This window comes from Micropterus dolomieu, linkage group LG18 (genome assembly GCF_021292245.1).
Source record: "Micropterus dolomieu isolate WLL.071019.BEF.003 ecotype Adirondacks linkage group LG18, ASM2129224v1, whole genome shotgun sequence".
Taxonomy (NCBI): Eukaryota; Metazoa; Chordata; class Actinopteri; order Centrarchiformes; family Centrarchidae; genus Micropterus; species Micropterus dolomieu.
In genome coordinates this window covers 20,009,032-20,030,918 of record NC_060167.1, presented here as the reverse complement: position 1 = coordinate 20,030,918, position 21,887 = coordinate 20,009,032, and the positions used below count along the sequence as shown (strand labels likewise).

Sequence of the window (21,887 nt, the reverse complement as noted above, 5' to 3'; positions counted from 1 at the left end):
GGGGTGGGCGGGGGGGGATGGTTAACTCATCACATCTTTAATATCCAACAGATACTGACTCATTCTCGAGTGAGGGACGGCATCTGGCTCACACCGGAGAATCTGAGAGAAATCTATGCTGGGCTCAAAGCTGACAAGGATGGTAACGGTAAGAAATCAACTTCACTCATCATTTTAGGTTTTAACCAATCAGTCGTCTGTAGTGTCACAGAAATGTATTTTTTTGCATAATGTTTTGAAAACATAAATTGTGTTACTGGTTAATAGTTCATGTACATATTTGTATGTGTAATGTATATATAGAAATGAATCCTGGTTGAAATTTCTACAAATTCTTTATTTCTTTCATTATGGGAATATATTGTTTACTGTAAATACAATGACTGCATTGCATATATCAGTAGTGTTAAATGCCTACTTGTGACCCCTCTTCAAGTGTTGTGTATGCGTAGTATGGACATAACAGTAATTTTTCCCTTCGAAATTGTTTCCCCCCTCAGAAAGACCCCCAGATTTACCTCCTGATACTGCAGGTGTCTTTTCCGGTGCCATTTATAAACTGGAATGTAGAGTACATAAGGTCCGGGGAGTCAGAGAGCAATGCAGAGGGAGTGGCTAAAGAGAGGGACTGAGGAGCAAACTGTGACATCCAAAGTATATACACATTATATCAAGTAGTAGTAGTAGAAATCATATTCTCCTAAACTATTATACCAATGGTGAAATGAATGGTTTCTTATTCAGTATATGTTATATGGTTACTATATAATGAGAGAAAGATTGAATAGTCTCAGTAAGGTAACAAATGAAGACTTATTCAGAATAATATTTATATTCATAATTTAGGTTTGCTGAGTCTAGAGGAGTTTAGGCTTCTGAGCAATGATGCCTTCCAGCGCTTCCTGATGCAGCAAGGCGTGAAAAGGAGTCAGCTGGTGAGGAACAGCAGACACACCTGGCTGTACCAGGGTAAAGGAGCACACCAAGTCCTCCAAGACATCAAGACGAGGTAAACAAGTCAAACCATTTTTCGATTGCTGTTGTGCTATAATAACTATATAACCTTTAACATGAAGAATAAAGACGGTTTGGAAGTGTTTTTCCCAGACTTTTTCTTTAACGTTTTCTAACAAAGGGTGACTCGCCTCACTCGGCTCCCGTCCACATTAGTGGACCTCAGTGAGCCACTCCAGGTGGTTCGCTATGAGGAGGGAGGACACTACCACGCCCACCATGACAGCGGCCCTGTGTATCCTGAAACAGCCTGCACACACACTCGCCTCGCGGCAAACACCTCCACCCCTTTTGAGACGTCTTGCAGGTGAGGTCACTGAAGGTACACAGTGTTGACTGAGATGACTGAAGGTGCATTTCTCAACAAAAATATTGGTGAATGTTCAGATTTGACTTCATTTGTCTGGTGTGATTACTAAACAGTGTGTTGAAATTCCATTGTGATAGCTGACATGTTAGTATGTGCGAGTCCACATTGTCAACTTGGGAAAAATCAGTGCTTGTCTCATGTTTGCAAAGTGTTTGTAAGCGTGTGTGTGTGTGTCTGTTTGTTTGCACCATACATGTGTGTGTCAATTTAAATCTGTGTCACACACCTAGGTACATCACAGTTCTCTTCTACCTGAACTCTGTTGAGGGGGGCGGGGAGACCGCATTCCCTGTGGCAGACAACAGGACCTATGATGAAGTGGTGCGTAATTGTGTGTGGGTCTGAAAATGTGTACAGAGAGCCCTGCAAAAGTATTGTGTACATACTGTGCATGTCTTTCATATCTGTGTTAACTCATTTGTTTGTCAGTTAGTGCATGGGCCGCAACTTTAAGCAAACTGTGCCACTGATTTTGATTGTGTGTTTTAGTCTCTAATACAGAATGATGTCGATCTTTTGGACACCAGAAGGAATTGTGATAAGAGTAACCTGAGGGTGAAGCCCACCAAAGGGACAGCTGTTTTCTGGTACAACTATCTTTCTGATGGAAGAGGTAGGATTCCCATAAAAAAATGTACTGCACAGTTTATTAGTATAATATTGCAATACAAATGCAAATCAGCAACTACCCGTTTTAATTTGATGCAAAAGCAGATTTTTATTATATAACTAACATTTGTCTGGTATACAATGTGCCACATAGTCTGTCAATATTAAAACCCAAAGGTATTTGCATTTTACATATAATTTTTGCGAATCTTATCAATATTAATAAAAATTAAGCTAAGAGTAAACTATTAAAGACTAAGACCCTACAGCTGTGCTAACAGCTCTGTGAGGCTATATATAGGTACAGTGGTGCTTTCACCTAAATGCTAAAGTTAGCAATGCTAACATACTGATACATCGGTATAATGTTTACAGTATTTTCACCATGGTTGGATTAGCATGCTCAAATGTTAGCATTTGCTGTTTAGCACTAAACACAAAGTACAGCGGAAGCTGATGGGGATTTTAATAATTTGGTCATAAATCAATGAAGTGGACAAATATTTATACATTGAACCATAATTGTCTGCATAACATTCTGTTCTATTTGTTCTATCTAATAGATGTTTAAATAAAAATAAACATAAAAATGCAGTCAAAAGGTCGAGATTCAAGCCCATGGTTCTATACAGATTTATGGTAAAACGCAACTATATACCGTAACAATACAGGAAATATACTGCATATAACTTGTAATTTTCCAAATAAACTTGGATGTTAGTTGGGAGAATAAAACTGATTAAGTAATTCATCCTGATCAACCAGTTGAAGCAGTGTGTTTAACAATCACAACATCAGTGTGATAAAAAATAAAACAAAAAAAAGCACATTATATAAAGGCCATTGCTTTTTTCCCCCCAATAGGTTGGGTGGGAGAGCAGGATGAATACGCTCTGCATGGAGGCTGCGTGGTCACTCATGGCACTAAGTGGGTTGCCAATAAATGGATCAACATTGATCCGGATTACCAGCGGCAGGCTCGCTACCAGCAGCTGGTTTCACAGCAGCCAGAGGACGAGGATGATGAAGGTCTAACTCTGAACCCGGACATGCAGAGTTCTGATGTCCATCAAGACTTGTAGCTCAAAAACCAAATTTCAAAAACAAACAAAAAACCTAGCCTACCTAGCGTTCCTCAGTCCTGTGCACAACTTCTTTGGCAATGTCCTCTGTGGCCAGTATGTAGAGACAAGATTTATTCAGGGAATGAGGTCACAGTGGGTTTATGCAACTGTAAAGATATACTTTTGTTAAATATTGCTTGGATATTCTTATCCTGTTATTTTTTAATCTGCTTTAATTTCCCATTTTAGGAATGTTGCACTATAAACTCATTAAAGGAGTTGAGACAAAAACTTTCCCTTTGCATGCTTTAGCTTCACAGCTTTAGCTTCACAGGTTTTGCTGTTGTTATGAGCAAAATTGCACTTGAAAATAGAAATGGCTATAGTAAACATTTCAGTGTCCTACCTTGATATTGCTGCCATTACCAAAAAAAGCTCACACACGCAGTGTGATGCATGTTGCCTTGTCTTTGTTCTATGAATTCATAATTATTTTCTGCCAGAATTGTTCTTGACAGGTATTGTTTGGATGTTTAATTTTAACAATTTATTTTTCCTTAAAAATGCACTGTATCACTCTCCCACATTGAATAAAGTTAAATTAAGTTCACGTGTCTTCAGCATTAGTCTTCCTACTTAAAGACAATATGTATAAATATCAATATAACTAAACAATAAAATGACAGACGCACTAAAATGATTCATATGTATCATTTGTTTTACGCTTTACTCAGGGCTATAATCTGTAAATTTTTTTAAATTTAATGAAAATCTTATCTTCTGATATTTCCCCCCAGTAGATGCGAAGATCATCCTAAGTGCTGGATGTTCTCTTTGGTTGAAGTCCTTAAAGTTTTGTGTCCTGAAATCAAACAGTTTTTAGATCTTTAAAATTACATGATTTTTAATGTTTTAGTGAGTACTTCTATAGGTATGTCACACACTTTTGGTTAGATTGTCCAATGCTGTTAAAAATGCAACTATCAACAGTGGATTATCCAAATAAAGTGTCAGTATCAGCTGCATATACTCACCACTGAGGGCTCGTATATGGGGATTGATGTCGCTCCACGATGGTCCAAACAGTAGAGCACAGCATCATGAACGGAGGCAAAAAGACGTCTCTTTGTTATCGACTCAGAGAAGAAGCCACCAAGCTCTAATTGTTCCACCACAGACGCTGAGCAGAAAATAATAATAATAATAATAATAATAATCTTTATTTGTAGAGCACTTTTCAAAAACAAGTTACAAAGTGCTTTAACAAGTGTAAAGACAATAATACCCAAAAGAAAATAATACAAAAACAATACACGATAAAAGCAAGAAAACATTGAAAAGACTAAAATACACGTGTAAGATAAATATAAAATATAAGTAAAATAGAAATAAAATAAAAGGGGTAAAATTAAGTCAAATAAAATCGGGAAAGGCTCTCCTATAAAAGTATGTTTTAAGAAGGGACTTAAAAGAATTCACTGACTCAGCTGACCTGATTTCCTCGTGCAGGCTGTTCCAGAGCCTCGGGGCCCTGACAGCAAACGCTCTGTCCCCTTTAGTTTTCAGACGAGACTCTGGAACAGACAACAGACCTCTGCCCGAGGATCTCAAGGTACGTGCTGGTGTGTATGGGACTAAAAGTTCGGAAATATAACAAGGCGAGAGGCCATGAAGAGCTTTAAAAGTGATCAAAAAATTTTTAAAGTAAATTCTAAAACATACTGGGAGCCAGTGTAATGAAGCTAAAACGGGTAATGTGGTCATATTTCTTTGTTCTGGTTAAAAGCCTGGCAGCTGAGTTCTGGACAGTCTGGAGTCGATCAGTAGATTTTTGGGTTAAATAAGTTAAAAGGCTGTTGCAGTAATCCAGGTGTGATGAGATGAAGGCATGTAAAATGGTCTTGAGAAAACTGTTTACAAGCAAATTACCACCCAGATAAAGCTTGTTCATGTCGCACAGCCTCAAGGAAGCGAGAAGATAATCACCTACCTTGACAGCCAGCCATGTAGATATCTACGTCAATCTCACTGAAGTCCTGGAAAATCTGTGAATTTAATAAATACAGAATATTTCTCCTTATCAAAAGTTACCACTGCAGCAACTTTCAAAAAATCTTCACATTTCTTCCCCATTAGTTGCTACTAACCCTAATCAGCCAACTATAGGTCTAACAGCGAATCATCAGGGTTAATTTAATCATCCATTATGTCAGTGTTTTAATGTAAGTTCATGAACTCATTTAACTGACATCACTTGCCAATCCTAAATTAAATGCTTTTTTATCTGTCTAGTCTGACTGAAAGATAAGTCATATAACTGTTTAAGGACCAGGTGATTGCTGACCTGTATTTATTGTTAATATTGTCATATTTAAATTGTGAAATTAGTTGTTTATAAAAACATGACTCTTAGGCTCTCCCTGTAAAACTCCCACAGCAACCCAAATACATTGCTCGTGCTTCTCAAATCACATTTTCAGTATTTAATAAAGGGATTTGACACCTGAATGATGTGAAAGGGTAAGGGGAAATGTATGGACATTTAAGTCATGTCTTACCCTTTGTTTAAAAGATATTTCTCCCTTTAGTACTTACATTTTTCATAGTCTTGATAGCCACCGTGTCAATGAAGTTGGCTGTGGAGAGGTCAATAATGATGGAGTGAATGTCCCAGCTCCACTTGCCTAGTGACCCGAGAGAGACCCGTTCCAGGTCACGACTCAGCGTGTCTTCACTGCTGGAGCCCAGAGTGGTGGTGTCTCCGTCCTGCAGGTCAGACATGCACCCTAAGCTGGTGCAGTCTGGATCGCCTCCTTTCAGGTACTCCCACCTACAGTGGCTGTCTGGTGTTGGTGTTGTTGTAGTGGTTGGGATGACAAACACCGTCCCATTCTCCCTCTCAGTGCAGCCCTGCTCCTCCTTGTCCGTAACATCCTCGTCCATGCATGTGTCCTGTTTAGCTGCCTTCTGTGCCCGTCTCTGCAGAGTGGTAATAATTCAAACTTCTGTTAAGTACTCAAGTATCTTGACTTTTGGGTAGTTTGGCCATCGGTCACCTAGTTCTATCCAGACACACTGGACAGCCGTCTGCTTACTGTAACTCAGATTGTTGGTTACAATTTTCTTTTCACACAGGATACGGTGATCAATAAGCCAAACACCAAAACATCCTTATAGTCCTAAAAATATTTGTGAAATGTCTATAAACAATGCATGTTTCAGCAGTTAAGTTACACAGTTCCAGTATATTACCTCTCTCTTGGCTTGCCTTTTTACCCGTCTCTCAGCCCTCTTTTGTCTACGTTTCTGTTTGGCCTCCTGCCTCTTCTTATAGATAATCATTTTACTGATGTCAAGCCCACTCTGAAAGCAGATAAAGAAGAAAAATCATCTGCATCTTATAAAAATATAATAAAATGAACAAAAGCAAGACGTTATTGCTTTGGTAAAGGGCCAAGAGGCCCAAATTCTTAGACATAAAACTGGTAAGAGATTAGAACTAAAACAATTATTCAATTAACTGATTAATCGATTGACAGAAAATGAGTCAGTTACTATTTTGATCATTCATTAATAATTTCAGTAATTTTTCATGCAACAATGTTGCTCTGGATCCAGCCTTTCAAACGTGCAGCTTGGCTGCTTTTCTTTATGATATGATAATTCACTAAATATGTTTGGGTTTTGGTATTTGAAGGTACCACCTTGGACTAAAATAATCATCAGATTGCTCAATAATGAAAATAATAATTTGTTGCAGTCCTAAAGTAGATAGTATGATTAGGAAAGAGAACAAACCTTTTCTTTTAGAGCCTCAAGGTAGAGATCAGCATTTGCGAAATATACTGTAGCAGAGGAGCGAAATATAGTAACACCTGGAATCTCTTTCGCCTGCCAAATAGCAAAAACAAAAAATTTACTTTTTTTGCAGTGAGGACAGAGTTTTTATTTGTGGTTTCCCGTCTTCTGTTTTACCTCTCTGTGGGTGTCTATATCCACGTACAGTTCTGTACCTGGAACATTTCCCAGTACAGAGTATGTTGGGCTGAATGGAATTAAAAAAATAAAAATAACACATAAAATTATTATTTGAGCAATATGTTTGTGTCCAGTACTTTGTCTAATCTGGCAGATCTTGCTGCCTAACATCAGTTACTAATATTGCCTCTCAAACACTCACACACAGTATGACTCACATACTGAAGTGAGAAACATACTATGATGAGGAGCAGAGGAGTCTTACAGTTGAGTTCTGAAGATAACAGTAAGCAGAGCAAAGGTGATTGATGCTGCAAGACCCAGATCCAGATTGAGCAGCAGCGATGACACCCAGGTGACCAACCACACCACCTGGAGGATACAGCATGACAGCATTATTCGTTCTTTAGTTTGACAGTGGAAAGGAACAATCACATGTTTTTTTTCTGTCACAGTTGCTGCTTTTAAGGGTATTTTTAAAAAATATTTCATACTAATTAGAGCTGCAATGATTAGTTGATTAATCAATTAGTCGGTCGGAAGAAAATTCATCGACAACTATTTTGAATATCGATTAATTGTTTCAGTCATTTTTAAAGCAAAAATCTTAAAAATGAGCTTCTTTCATCTTCTTAAATGTGAGGAACTGCTGCTATTTTTTGTCATTGTCATTGTCATGTCATTTATGACATTAAATGAAGAGTCTTTGGGTTTTGGACTGCTGGTTGAACAAAAGAAGCAATTTGAAGATGTCACTTGGTGCTCTGGAAAATTGTGATGAGCATTTTTCACAATTTCTTGACATTTTATGCACTTAATGATTAGTTGATTAATTGTGACAATAATCGGCAGATTAGTTGATAATGAAAATAATCGTTAGTTGCAGCCCTAATACTAATAATATAACCACTCACCAGATCAATCTTGCTGCTTTTCCACAGTGTAACGATGTCAGAGTACTGCTTGAACATGCCCCTCAGATTTACAAAGACAATCGATGCAAGGATAGCCTAAAATAAGCAGACACACAAGTTTTAACATGATTAATCAGATGTGTGCCTAGAAGTGTGAATGAGGCAAATAATCACTTTACAGTTAAGACAAATAGTATGACAACAGAACCTTTGGCAGATCCTGGAACAGGGGTCCAAGTTTCAGTATAGTCACCAGCACAATTAGAGCTGAGGCCACTCCCGCCATCTGCAAGAATAAGGTTGTTTCTGATTTAATTGAAATATTTTTGTTCAGCAGGCATGTTAACATATAGTATAGTTTGCTTAGCTTGAATGTATGAGCACCTATTTTCAGCATTGTACCCAAACAACTGTTGAGTCTAGTTTCCAATTATTAACAATAAATACATCCTTTGTGCATGTTTCATTACCATCAGCTATAGAAACATGCAGGTAGGTGTTTTATTGTTCATTATATGATGATATGATAATTATATTATATATTCTGATGAGTTCTTCTAAATGAATGACGACGAAAAAACCTGAGCTGTGTTTTACAGGAAGGGGACCTTTTGTGTCGCTGGTTATATTTGTAGAAAATGCGGACAGGAGACAAAGTTGCTTGCGTGCAATGTAATGTAAGAAGTTATGTTTATGTCTGACAAATGCTTAACCGCTGCAACCGTATGTTTTGGTATTATATACTGTAAGTCCATGTGGGCTGGGCACTTCTACGTCCATGACACACTAGCTAACTAATTAACAAAAAACTACAGTAGATGTTCTAGTACCATCAGAATTTTGAATGTCCACATGGTTCTTATATACATAAGGTTATAATTGTTAGATCAGGTTGTTGAGGTCAATTTGTTATATAATTTCATATATAATTCAGCATCATTTCCTTTTTAGCTCACCTTTTTCAACTAGCTCATATTCCTTTCACATTTACAGTACAAGAATTGCATGTTGCATGTTCACAGTAGAAAATTAGAATGACTTTGGCTAGTAAGGTAATGCTGAATTCTTTAATGTCACTTACTTGTGTTTTTCCTCCAGTGGTCTCTTGGATGAGACTTCGAGACATGGAGGGGCCGACAGAGTAGCACTGGAAGAAGCCCCCCACTGTATTACTGAGACCCAGAGCCACAAGCTCCTGCAGCCGGGTGAAGACAAAGATACGAGCATTAGCAGGGAAAGACAATACGGAAAGAAATACAGAATGTGGAAATGATTGTCTGCTAACAGTATCTGCTGAATTAAACAGGTATTTTGTGCAAGTTTACCTGGTTACTGTCCACCTTGTATCCATGTTTCAGTGCAAATGTTTTTCCAAGGGAAATAGATATGGCATATCCAACAATGGCCAGCGCAAAAGCATCACCAATAACCTTTTGAAAAAGATTCACATCTGGTACACTGGGAGGAATTAGACTGTTGCACAGGTAGAGGGACAAGAAGTGATGAGAAGAAAGAAGAAATGAGTAAACAAGCTGGGAATCACTCAACAAATAATTACAGCATTATAACTTTAATCCAAATGCTTACCCACTGGGAATTTTTCCAACAACTGAAATAGTGTAGTTGCTGTTCAAGTTGGCATAGGATGATATCAATGTTCCTGCCACAATCTAAAGCCATCACACAAGACATGCAGCTCGTAAACACAAACACACACAAAGAAGCCACATTTCGCAACACATTTCAAACCTTCAATAATTAATAAACTGGTAAATCATATGCCAGAAATGAACTTCATTATTAGTCATAAGTATCTCCTTTATGCTGTGTACTGCACAAATGCGGAGGCCCTGGCACTACTGCTGATTCAGCTAGAAGGTTCCACTGTGTCTGTGCTTTTTCAGTGCTGCAACATCAGCAGCAGCACAGAGGTAAAAAAAAAAACATGAAGAGAGGCCAGAGAGTGTGTCCTCGTGTCAACTGACTGTGATGAGCTCCACTGGGATGGGCACTGGCAGCTTTGGACTGAGAAAAGAGTTGACCTCCTTGGCTGCAATTAGAAACGCCATGGACACAGCACTGACCACCAGTGTGGGAAGATGAGTCTGTGGCAGCAAGGAGCAAACATCCTTCAGAGTCTGCAAATTAAGGGGGATAAAGTAGGTAGGGGTTATGACATATGACTGTAAATAAACACATGCTGCACACACCAAAGGCTTATATCATATTAATTAATAATTCAGTATAAAATAAAATTTTCACCTGTGCACAAGGCCTGTGCAAGACCTCAAAATGGTATGCAAGAAGACTGAGGCTCGCTCTACTTTCACCTAATTATTGTAATTAGCGCAGTTGTTGTTTGTTTCAAATAATTATAAGGTTATATGCAGGTTATCATGCCTTCATTGTGCTATGTATTGTGGGTTAGTGATCAAACAAAGTTATCAGGAGTCAAAAAGTCTGCATAATGGGCTCATAAATTCAGTGGCTGAACCACTCTGAACTCTGTTTACTTTAAGGTGTAAGTAATGTGTACAAGTTAACTGGATGGACTTCATTAAAAAGTAAAAAACACCAAAAAAAAAAACATACTTGATAAACTTCCTGTTCACCACTGTAAAATCTCCGGTTTCTAACAGTTATCAGACCAGATCATCTAGATAAATAATCTTTATTGTCCCTAGAGTCTGCTCAGAACCTGGTAAAACTAAATTTTTGTTTTGTACAATGCATCCTGAGCTTGGAGTAATTTGAAGACACACTTGCTGAGATAAAATGCTGCCTTCATATCAGTCATACAAACATCATATTCAAATTATGTTTTGTGAGGAATGTAATCGCTTTATCAAGTTGTATCTCTCTCAAGTCTCTCAGGTCCTGTTTTGTTGCATTATACAGTGTGTGATTGTGTGTTCTTATAACTATGTGATACCTATCATATTCTGACAATTGTAAAAGAGATAATGTATATCATGAGACCTCCTGGTTAAATAAAGGTTAAATACAAATTATGAGGAACGCACATCAAACTCTTTTGTGAGAGTTACTTTAAAGGTTTTGTCATTATCAGCGCCAAACTATGCTGTAACAATTAATCCAAACAGATCAGTAGCGTTTCATCAACAAAAACAAGGATATCAGAACCAAACACTTGAAAGTACTCACATACACCAGCGTCAAGGGACCATTATAGCGTGTTGGTGAAACTCCAAAGATGTACTTCAGTTGTGCCACCACTGCATGGGCTGCAGCCGCTGATGTGTAAGCCCGCACCACAGGTTCAGACAAGTACGTTCCCACAAATCCAAATTTTACCAAACCCAGTACCACCTACGCAAACAGTCATTTATTTATAAGTTTTGGCAGCTGTAACAACAAAATAAGACATTGTTACTTCTGTGGGATTTTGATTTCAGACCTGAATAAGTCCTCCTAGGACAGTAGTAGCAGCCGCCACCTGCACTCTGTATAAGTCCCGAGCAGTAATGTCCACCTCTGCAGTGATGTTGGTCCCATTTGATTTGAGGAAATCCCCATCTGGAGCAACTCTCTCTGTCACACTACCCACCATAATGCTGAGAATAGTAAATGTACCTGAACACAAGAAAGACAGAAACGTGTTATTACAGAGATTTTAATGGCCATGGCACTATGTCTCTCTCTTTTTACTTACCGATTGAGATATGGCGTGATGTTCCAAAAAAGAAGTAGATCAATGCTGGATAGAGAGATGTGTAGAGCCCGAATACAGGCGGTAAGGAGGCCAACAAGGCATACGCCATACCTGTGACAAACATATGTGTCAACATATTGACTAGGAGAATTTCACTTTGAGGTGAAAAAAATTTCTGCAAAACTGTTGATATTTACTCCATGGTGGACTATTGTCTTACCTTGTGGCAGGTGCATAATGCCCACACTGATGCCGGCGACAAGGTCTGGCATGCCATAGTCCCAGACTGGGTACTTGGGCAGCCAGTATAACACAGGCAAGCTGCTCATCACACTTTGCTTCAGTCTGGGTACTGTACATCTGAGGGATTTGAAGGATACACAGAGACAAAAGTGATTTCATTGACTGATCTTGAATGAATGCACTGAAGTTGAGTTTCTGACAGACATATACATCTACAGTACAGTAAGAGTAAGAGTTACCTTAAGGAATCTTTCAGCCGTTCAGTTAGAGACGGATGGGTGTCGGAGTATGTTTTTCTCTGTGTTACCTCTTCCAGTCTCTCCTCATCCAGCACTTCCCGCTCCACCCTATATTTCCCAAATCTGCGTGTAGACTCCATTGGGCTGAATCTGTCAAAATCTGTGCAACTTTAATTGTTCTTTTAGTAAAGGAGATTCATTCCAAACACTACTAACTGTACTACTGTCACAAACTGAACAGCCGCAACTGCATATGTACATCATATTGCTTAATGGTTAACTATAGCCAGGATGTTGTGGGCAGAGCTTCTTTATGACAACGACGGCTGAATGGAAGAAGCTGGGGATGTAATTATGGACTTAAAGAGGAAAAAGATTAACTCTGTTGAATTCCAATGGATGTGTGACAGGTGTGTTTGCATCCTTCCAGTTTTTCCATTTACTTGCAAAAGAAAAGCTAACGAACCATGAACTGTCACCTTAATCTCAAATTGTGTTAGTCAAGTGAGTCTTTAAAAGAGCTATTTCCGAACACTTAAAATTATTTCCGATGCAAAAGTTTCCCTTGAAAATCCATTAGTACCAGTTAATATCCAACACAATCCTGGAAAGTCAGAAAGTAAAGATATAATGTATAAATACATTTACTTTAAAAACTTTGTTATGGTTGGTGCAACAGTCTCAAGAATTTTAAGACTCAAATTTAATAGGCAAGGTCTGATTTTTGTGGGCATGTATACTGGGCCTTTAAGAGAGTCCTGTCATGAAATCTGAATCCGAGCTGGGAGCAATGTTTCATTTCAGTCATTCCAGAGCTGCATGCACGTGACTGAGCCAAACAAACTGGAACAGATATTTACCCCAAAAAAAGTAAAACATAATGCCAATGAGTAAAATTAGGAAATATCCAAATAATTTACTCTATTCGTCACCGTCATGGCTTAGAAACCTAAATCTCCCCTAATCACTCAAACCCCTCTGACCCACTTGCTGTCTGCCACAACACTGTCTATTTTTGGGATAGTAGCTCAGAGGACCGCAGCAGTGGAGGGGATACATAGCTTGCATTTGCTTAGACCCTCTCTAACCCCCCTGACTGACACATTTCTGCAATATCAATAACCCATGTACCCTGATGAAAAACATGGACTTTTACTGAACTTTTGGGGCCAAATATTACAGCAGAAAAGAAGATCTGATGACTTTGGTAAGGCTTTTACAATGAAATTGAATGCTGTATGATGTTATGATGTGGACAGTGCTAACTTAGATTGCGCATGTTGTATCGACAATTTTGGCAGTTTGGTATTTGTTGTGTCTAAAGCTAGGAAATTTTGTTTATTAGAATGGTAGTTGCTTAAGGCGGCTGCTGTAGTTCATGAAAATATCCTTTTTCATTACCATTAAATGGATGTGGTTTTGTATAACTTAAACATGCTTTAATGGGTAAAATTAATTATTAAAAAAATATTGTTCTGAATATATGTGTGTTTTGTTTTTTTAACACAGACATGATAAAGACTTCGATATGGTTAATGAAGTAAAATTACTCAACTTTTACCTAAGATTAACAATTGTGTATAAAATCCAGTGTTAATTTGACTAAGCAGTTTTAGTAATACACGTAAAGTGCTGTTTGATATGATACTGACTGCTGCTCAACATATGTTTCTGTTTTCCTGGGTTTTTTTTCAGAAACAACCTCCTAATTAGTTGTTCAGAGTACATAAAACACAATTCTGTGTAACTTTGTCAATACTGTAGTTACTAAAAAGTTGGAGCAAAATGGATCTTACAGCCAAACATGGGCTGGTGCTGCTCGACCAGCTGAGGAAGATGAGGGAGACTGAACACCTGACAGACGTGGTGCTGGTTGCTGAGGGCATTAGCTTTCCCTGTCACCGGGTTGTTCTAGCCGCCTTTAGCCCATACTTCCGTGTTATGTTCACATGTGGCCTGCGTGAGTGCAACAACAGAGAAATATTCCTGCGTGACACCCCTGCAGACAGCCTGGCTCTCCTCTTGAACTACATGTACTGCTCAGATCTTCCTCTCACAAACGCCAATGTGCAAGGCATCTCTATTGCAGCTTTTCTCTTGCAGATGGATGACGTCTTTATGCATTGTCGGCAGCACATGACCGAGAACATGGATGCCTCCAACTGCCTTGGTGTGTATTACTTTGCCCGTGACCTCGGTGCAGATGACCTGGCTGACCATGCTCAGCGTTTCCTGAGGCAGCACTTTGTCCAAGTCTGCCAAAATGAAGAAATCCTGGACCTAGAGGCCCATCAACTGGGTAAGCTTCTGACTTCTGATGACCTTAATGTTTCACGAGAGGAGACAATCCTGGATGTGGTCCTTCGCTGGGTCAAACACAGCCCTCTGATGGATGGAGAGGTCCGTATTCTGCACCTTCCAGAGCTCCTGAGGAAGGTCCGTCTGCCACTGATAAACCCTGACTATTTAAGAGAGGCGATGAAGAGGAACATGGCCCTGTTGTCTGATGCTGAATGTCTAGAGATGCTCAATGAAGCCTTGGAGGCCACAGCGATGCATCACTCAGCTGCACCACGCAAGCTAAAGCTGCGTTATGGCATGGAGACCACAGATCTACTGCTCTGTATCGGCAATGACAGTGGTGGGATTAGGTCAAGATATGGCAACTATGCTGAGCGCAGCTTTTGCTATGCTCCATCCACAGGCCGAATCTATTATATCACTTCCCCTCGCTACGGAGAGGCTCTGGGTTACGTGTGTGCCGGGGTTGTAACTGAAAGAAATGACATTATTGTGGCAGGAGAGGCAAGTGCACGCAGAATGGCCCGACAGAAGGACATGAATGTTGAGATTTACAGGTAAGAAAGATATTAGGCGACACATTTGATAATGCTGTATTTGCTTGCCCCCACAGATGATTGTTATCTTGCATTGCCAGGTACAAAGTAGAGGCCCAAGGAAGCTGGGAGCGATTGACATCAGCAGAGTACCGTGATTCATACGCTCTGGGATCACTGGGTGACACTCTGTACCTGCTGGGTGGGCAGATGAAGCTGAAGAACCAGTTTCTCATCACTAACTGCGTGGAGCGATGGTCTCTGCAGGGTGGCCCCTGGCGCAGTGCAGCACCCCTGCCTATGCCTTTGGCCTATCACAGCGTGGTCAGAATCAAAGACCGCCTTTATGTGATAGGGGGTCGAACACCACAGGTGATGTCAAAAAAATACATACATACAGTATGTGTGCAATTATTTGGCTCTTGTGAAATCTAGAATATCTGAATTCATAAACACATTTAATATGAGTTCTTCTCTGACTACACCTGCTCTGCTTTTGCCATTACCTTCCTCCCCTTCAACCATCCAGTCATACCGGATGGATGATGAGCCTGACCGTCTTAGTAACCGCCTCCTGGAGTATGATCCAAACACAAATAAGTGGACAGAGCTAGGGCCCATGAAGTACTCAAAGTACCGCTGCAGTGCTGTTGTACTCAACGGTGAAATTTTCGTGATGGGTAAGATTATTTGTTCACTTTACATGTTAGGAAAATTACCTATTTTAATGCATGTTGAGTTTAAATGATGGGCCCATCATTTCTTTTAAATTGCAAATCTTTATTGAGATGCATAGATAGACATTATATTATCAAGATCCTGCTACATGAATTGAGCTGTGTTTAGAATTAATAAGTAAGAATTACATTTACAGAATTATGCTGTTTAGTGATAAAAACCTATTTTGCAGGTGGTATTGGATGTGAGGGTGTGGACCGTGGGCAGTCACGTCACTGCCTCGATGTTGTGGAGACCTACAACCCAGATGGAGACTACTGGAGGGATGGTCCTCCTCTCCCGTGTGCACAACTCTCACTGCGCACCAACGCCCCTAACGCAGGAGTGGTGGGAGGCAAGATTTATGTGTGTGGATACTACAAAGGAGCAGGTAATGAAAGAACATCCATACCCAATGAATGAAAAGTGCCAAGTGACTGTAACACCATTTCTGTTTCTTAACTACCCCTAGATCGTCATGATGATATAACAAAGGACATTTTGGAGCTGGACCCATGGGAAAACCGGTGGACAGTGGTGGCTCGGCGCGCTCTGATGCATGACAATTATGACGCCTGCTTAGTGGCAAATCTCAACCCAAGGGGACTCATGTCCCCACCTGCAGACTTAGTTAAACTGTGACACTCGGGTCATATCAGATCAAAGTCTGTAAGGGAGAATTAGTGAAGGAAATTAATTATTAATTAATGCACTTATTGCTGGGCCAAAGGCATTCATTTTTTCAAGCAGAACAGGTCTTAGTGCCCTGCCTGAAAGAGGATCTGCAGTTATTGATTTGCACGTTGTTAGAATAATGGACAGATCATTTGTAAATACAATATTTAGGGGTTTTTTTAATCTAAGTGCATCATCTGAAATCTGCAGCTGTGTGGCACATCAGCAACAACAGGAAATGAGTTCCTTTGACAATAAACAGACATAAATTATGGTTGTAATTAGGGCTGCAAATAATGATTATTTTCAAAGAACAAAATTTCAAAGAAAAACATCACCACATTGGAGAAGCTGGAACCAGAAGATTTAGGATATCTTTGCTTGGAAAAATTACTGAGCCAATCATCAGGATAGTTTCAGAAAAAACATTTGTCAATCAACCAATTAATCAGCTAATTGCAGTTCCAGTTATAATTATGGACTTCTGGCTTTGTGATAAATTATACCAAAATGGGAGAAAGTATTTGGTCTGTTATTATAGGATGAATACTGAAGCTTCATAATGACTACATTATATTGGCAGACTACATACAGTACAAAATGTGAAATTTTATATTGTATTAATCAGTTTCCTTATTTGATTTGTGTTATGCTGGCTAAAGCAGAAGAAAACTGTTTTCTGCTAATAAACATGCACCTTAGTGACATTGTGGAGTATGGTGGTTATGATTTGAACAGACACTACACATAAAATTAGGTGTAGCTGGTTAAACTAATGCAGTCTAATACAATAGCCCTGCAGTAAATCCTGCTTCATGAAGAATTTATTAATAAATATTTAGTCAGAATTGTGATTAGTTTGCAAAGCCTTTCAGTTTATTTTCAATTTCAACTCAGCAGAATAAATACAGAATAGGCTAATGTTTCAAAAGTATGCAGAGACATTTAACAACACTTCTCAGCTGAAAAATGAACATTTAAATCTTCAAATATTTGCAATACTTTGGGGGCCACTTTGTCCTTAACTTGCTTGTCATTACTACTGTAATACACCCCCCCCCACACACACACACACACACACACACACACACAAATGTGTTCATTCTTCAAAAAAACTCTACAACTAATAGATCAGGTAATAAATATATTTTGAGCTTTTACTTCGCCTGTACACCACAAATAAGAACACAAATGCTTCACTGCTCTGAATCCTTCACTCATCCTCTAAGAGCCTAAATCAGAATCACAATCAATGTCAAAAAGCTGCCAGAGGCTTTTGGGTTCCGCTCGGGTCCCCGTCCTGGACTCAGCCGATACCTTTTCTAAGGTGGAATCGATTCCTGGGAGGTACACAGAGCTGTTGCTGTCCTGAGACCAGCAGCTGAGAGGGGTGATGAAACATCCCGCAGCCATGGATCTCGTGTCTCTGTTCAATGGTATCAGACAGTCTGGGGTAAGACTATCCTGGCAGGTTACCCGGTTCACATCACGACGCTCACAGAGAGGAGCTGAAACATTTTGTCGTTTGTTACAGTTTGTGAGAACATGACTGTTTTCATCCGTGACAGAGCGCTTACTCTTCTGTGAGAGAACCAGCGGCCTCTTTTTGTGTCTCCTATAGCCTCTAGAAGTGAATTTCCTCTTTCCTATTATGCCGCTGGGGTCCTGAGAGGGAAAAACAGTTTGATTGTATTCACGGTTGTTTGACATACATGTAAGCTGTGTGCCCTTGAGCGTGTTGTCCTGCAGCATGTTGGAGTGTGGCTTCTCCAGCCCTGGTGACGTCTGAACGGTGCTGTCCATCACTCTCTCAGCGCTGGGTTTGGCTGAGTGCTCTGAGACTAAGGTGCTGAGCAGCTTCAGAGCCTCTTCAAGTATGTTTCGTTCTCTCTCCTGCTCCCCTCTGAGACACCCCAGACTATTATTTAAGCTTTGAAGATATGAATGAAGTTCTGCTGTGGTGTGTCCACTCTAAATGATAAAAATGAACAATTATACTCATTACTAATCAGAAACATTTATTGAAACTGGACTGATGTTGCTCATAAGCTACATACATACTATTCACCTTTTGCACCCTCTCCTCCAGTTCAGTTATCATCTCTTTCTGGGAGTTGACTTTATTCAGCAAAGTCTCAAACTGCTGGGAAATGTCACTGTGAAAACTGTTAAGATTATTTTCCACTGAAATAATGAAAAGATAGAAATTAGCATATTAAAATAAATGCCATCTTATTGCACTAAAGTTAATTCTATTTAATAATGTATGGTACTATATAGTAATTTTAGGATTTAGAATTGAGCAACCAATATTTAATCGCTGGGCAGAAGGCGCCATCCATTGGCGATAAGAAATGTTTCCTCTCTGCATTTTTACTAAATCAACTAGATCAACATATCTTATGCAGAGAGCAACCTTAAGGTCAATCATTTCAACAAAAAATGTAATCACTCAATTAGGAAACTTACATGTTGACACAAAATTGTCAAATTTTTGAAGGACTGTTTGGCACACAGCAGTGTTTCTCTCTGTGCCAGCGACCAGCTGCTGGATCTGAAAAAGATTGCAGCAATTTGTTTTTTGTTTTTTTTTTAAACATTGAGAAGAGAGGAGCTCTATAATTAACAAGAAACAGCGTGGAAGCCTAAAATCACTTACATTGTTGAGAGTTTCTCGAAAATGATGACATTCTTTGGCTAAAATATCACTGTTAAAGCAGAAGGACAGAAGTACACATTTCAAAAGTTATGAGGACTACTTTTTTTTAATCATCCCATAAGTTTGAATTCGAGGTGAGTTATTTCAAGTGATATACGTAAGTACCTGTCAGTTTTTTCTTTTGCCCTTTTCTTGTCCTCCTCAAATTTATCCAATATTCCAAAAGCTTTGTTTTTGTCCTTTAATTCTCCAAACAGGAGAGGTTTGGTGTGATAAGTGTTCATAAACTTTGGGTCACTTCCCTAAATAATGGGAAAATACTGACGGTTAGGGATGTTGACACAAGACATAGTTTAACTATTTTTCCCATAATCTCAGTGATGATTAACAAAACTGAATGCACTCATGGTCCTATGGGTAAAGTTTTCCAAATGACAGTATGTTATCAACCAAATGGAAAACATTTCATGCAAAGAAACAAGTGGCCTCCTAAATTACCACACTTGATCATCATGGCCTAATTTCAGTGAAATAAAGAGTCTTACAATAATGTATATGCATATATAGTATATAGACTAGATCGTTGTTTAAACAGCTCTGACTATAGTACAGCACTATAAGAATACCTTTGCTTGTTGCTAACAGACAATGTAGAAAAATCTGATGGTAATCATTTCTATTGTCTCACAGTATATACACTCATCATACCACCAAAACCTGCAAACATCTCATGTGGTTGAAATTGTGGTTTTATTTTGTCTATCTAGACCTCCGTAATGTTACAATCTTTTTAGTTATATAATTTGAATAATAAACTATGAAGTTGCTAAACAAACAAAAGTCTCTGGTGGTAACAAGTTTTGATTTTCTAACAGTACAACCCACCTACAAATATCCATGTCAGCTGTCCCGCTATCACCTTTTACTCACGTATGAATATTTTACCATGTGAGTGTAACCATGTAAATAATAATGCCATTAAACTGGTGGCATTTGTCCAGGCATCCGAGTACACAAATGTATTAGGCTACTCACAGTGAGCCACCTATAAAGTGAAATCTTACCTCTTGTGAACTTTGCTGGGAGGTCCTTGTTGACAAACTCATATCTTGAGATGTGCCTTGAGAATTTTCAGGCCAAAACTGAGTCCCAAAGAAAAGCTGAGAGTCTGTGAAACTTGAGTAGCCACTGGTAGCCACATTCCTGTTGAGTGTTTGCCCACACAAGGTTTGGTAAGAGAAGATAACACAGAAACACAATGGAAACAAAGAAACTAAAATGTGTTTGTAGAAATCAAGTAAACATACACTGATCCACCAAGGTGTTGATGACCAAGTGTTATTACACTGTTTTCAGAATAAAAACTATTGACTGAAGCCTCATATAACATTATTCACAGCTGGAGAGAATAGCTAATCAGTCATTGTTAAGTAACTTAGCACACTTTAGCTAACCACCTGCTTCCAGTTGGGATGCTCAGCATTTCTTTAATGTTCCTCATATGATTCATTGCGTTTGGTTACCTGTATGTAAAAATAACAAGTTAGTAGCAATTTTAGCAAGCTATCCCTTCTTCAGAGCATCAAGTAAGCAGCTGACACATGTGTTGGAGTCATGAAAGTTAGCGTCAGTTAGCATAAAAGATAGTTAATCGAGAAAGGGCTTAGCTAACTTTAATTAACATGGAATCAATTTAAACCGGAGTTAATTAACTGTATAACTAGAACATCGTATCAAACCTTTACCACATGCTGTTAAGCATCCTGTTAAGTTTAGTAGTGTGCAGTTATTATCTTGAATTAAACGCTTAAATACTTTTACATTGACTCACAGTAAGGTTAGATGTGATGAAGAGGGGGACATCGATAGCCGGTACTAAGCACTGACTGAATAAAAAAGTAGTTACGTTATGCTCGCGAACATTTAAATCTCCCGCCATGTGGCCTTCCAGAGGGAGGCAAGGCTGCTTTCAGGTGGCGTCGAAAAAGTGCAAATTACAAGGATCAAAACAAACGTTGAACAAACACTCGAGGGCATTTTTGTTCATTTATTCATCCGTTTATTTATTCATTGGCTTTGTCAACATTTATTTTTCCAGCATGTAGACTCGCTGTTTGGGTTCTTAAAGATGTCAGATAGAAACAATAAATCAGTTTGTCAGTATGTTCACTGGATGCATGGCACACCTGTTGGTGGGCATTTTGCTTATTAGGGTGTTTGTGAGTAACAATAGGCCCTAGTTAGTTTTAGTTAGAAAGTTAGTTAGTTAGGAACTTTATTGTCCATGTTGTGGAAAATTGTCTTTGGCATTGAAAACAATACAAGCAAATTGGACAATGATGATGCATTACCTTATTGCTAATTCCATTAATGTAGGTTAACTATGACCCTAGGCTCACATTGTGAACTGGTTTTGGTATTTGAATCATTGTAAATCTGTTTTGCACCACTAAAATACAATATTCTACATTACAATATTAACTAATTCTGTGTCCATGTCTTGTAGAGGGCCCAACATCAAATTCAAGTTTTAAGAGCTTTATTATTTAACTCACATGATGATGTATATTCCTAATATAGTTGTAAATAATTAAATTACCACAGTTCAAATACACATTTAAATTTGACACTCAGATATTGTGACTTCTAACAGAAAAAAAAAATACTTACCACCAGTTGTAGGCTACTCTAAATGGAGCCTGACTATATTATTTATTGTATATTAAAGACTTATCACTTTTTAATTTTTTTCTTAAGTAAGTAATTTGAATGTATGATGAATTGTATTTATTACTATTATTAATAGTAGTAGTAGAAATAAAAGTCAGAATTGACTTTGGGACACAACTCCAGTTCTCCTGCAAGAGCGTCACTTTGTGTTGAAAAGTGTTGGCC

At 38.8% G+C, this 21,887-nt stretch overlaps 4 protein-coding genes across 6 annotated transcripts in view; 2 read left to right on the top strand and 2 right to left on the bottom strand.

Moving 5' to 3' along the window:
• Positions 1-3,667, top strand: part of p4htmb (prolyl 4-hydroxylase, transmembrane b) — a 7,336-nt gene extending 3,669 nt beyond the window's left edge. For both annotated transcript variants that reach the window (XM_046075863.1, XM_046075864.1), the window contains 6 exons: positions 52-148; positions 847-1,009; positions 1,136-1,321; positions 1,615-1,705; positions 1,874-1,997; positions 2,858-3,667. In XM_046075863.1, the coding sequence (XP_045931819.1) occupies positions 52-148; positions 847-1,009; positions 1,136-1,321; positions 1,615-1,705; positions 1,874-1,997; positions 2,858-3,075 (879 nt within the window). In that variant the 3' untranslated portion in view covers positions 3,076-3,667. The remainder of the gene's footprint in view (positions 1-51; positions 149-846; positions 1,010-1,135; positions 1,322-1,614; positions 1,706-1,873; positions 1,998-2,857) is intronic.
• A 184-nt stretch (positions 3,668-3,851) lies between these two features.
• slc26a6l (solute carrier family 26 member 6, like) lies at positions 3,852-12,244 on the bottom strand. The gene is made up of 19 exons (XM_046075862.1): positions 12,105-12,244; positions 11,843-11,982; positions 11,623-11,733; positions 11,368-11,543; positions 11,115-11,279; positions 9,935-10,087; positions 9,537-9,619; positions 9,275-9,422; positions 9,031-9,144; positions 8,158-8,235; positions 7,950-8,045; positions 7,301-7,407; positions 7,033-7,102; positions 6,856-6,948; positions 6,310-6,420; positions 5,653-6,036; positions 5,048-5,102; positions 4,092-4,237; positions 3,852-3,919 (listed from the first exon to the last, which is right to left on the bottom strand). Exons 1-19 carry the CDS (start codon positions 12,242-12,244, stop codon positions 3,905-3,907), a joined length of 2,385 nt encoding a protein of 794 aa, XP_045931818.1. The 3' UTR covers positions 3,852-3,904.
• Positions 12,245-13,862: 1,618 nt separating this feature from the next.
• Positions 13,863-16,435, top strand: kbtbd12 (kelch repeat and BTB (POZ) domain containing 12). The gene is made up of 5 exons (XM_046028931.1): positions 13,863-14,962; positions 15,043-15,313; positions 15,471-15,621; positions 15,852-16,049; positions 16,131-16,435. Exons 1-5 carry the CDS (start codon positions 13,890-13,892, stop codon positions 16,298-16,300), a joined length of 1,863 nt encoding a protein of 620 aa, XP_045884887.1. The 5' UTR covers positions 13,863-13,889; the 3' UTR covers positions 16,301-16,435.
• Positions 16,436-17,187: 752 nt separating this feature from the next.
• LOC123986736 (interactor of HORMAD1 protein 1) lies at positions 17,188-20,967 on the bottom strand. 2 transcript variants are annotated; one of them, XM_046075080.1, is made up of 8 exons: positions 20,824-20,967; positions 20,450-20,515; positions 20,057-20,195; positions 19,158-19,294; positions 18,993-19,041; positions 18,803-18,887; positions 18,402-18,517; positions 17,188-18,304 (listed from the first exon to the last, which is right to left on the bottom strand). In XM_046075080.1, exons 2-8 carry the CDS (start codon positions 20,500-20,502, stop codon positions 17,558-17,560), a joined length of 1,326 nt encoding a protein of 441 aa, XP_045931036.1. In that variant the 5' UTR covers positions 20,503-20,515; positions 20,824-20,967; the 3' UTR covers positions 17,188-17,557. The 2 variants fall into 2 exon arrangements, with proteins under 2 accessions (XP_045931036.1, XP_045931035.1); XM_046075079.1 differs by lacking the exons at positions 20,450-20,515; positions 20,824-20,967 and adding an exon at positions 20,300-20,443.
• Between the last annotated feature and the right edge of the window lie 920 nt (positions 20,968-21,887).

Coding starts and splice junctions, on each gene's coding strand:
- slc26a6l (XM_046075862.1), bottom strand. CDS start 12,244: ATGGAGTCTACACGCAGATTTGGGAAATATAGGGTGGAGCGGGAAGTG. Junction 10,088..11,114: donor GTCCCTTGACGCTGGTGTAT/GTGAGTACTTTC, acceptor CTTAATTTGCAG/ACTCTGAAGGATGTTTGCTC. Junction 7,408..7,949: donor AAAGCAGCAAGATTGATCTG/GTGAGTGGTTAT, acceptor TGTATCCTCCAG/GTGGTGTGGTTGGTCACCTG.
- kbtbd12 (XM_046028931.1), top strand. CDS start 13,890: ATGGATCTTACAGCCAAACATGGGCTGGTGCTGCTCGACCAGCTGAGG. Junction 15,622..15,851: donor CGGTGAAATTTTCGTGATGG/GTAAGATTATTT, acceptor CCTATTTTGCAG/GTGGTATTGGATGTGAGGGT. Junction 16,050..16,130: donor TGGATACTACAAAGGAGCAG/GTAATGAAAGAA, acceptor AACTACCCCTAG/ATCGTCATGATGATATAACA.
- LOC123986736 (XM_046075079.1), bottom strand. CDS start 20,382: ATGTTATATGAGGCTTCAGTCAATAGTTTTTATTCTGAAAACAGTGTA. Junction 19,295..20,056: donor CCCAGCAAAGTTCACAAGAG/GTAAGATTTCAC, acceptor CCCATTATTTAG/GGAAGTGACCCAAAGTTTAT. Junction 19,042..19,157: donor GCAAAAGAAAAAACTGACAG/GTACTTACGTAT, acceptor CTGCTTTAACAG/TGATATTTTAGCCAAAGAAT.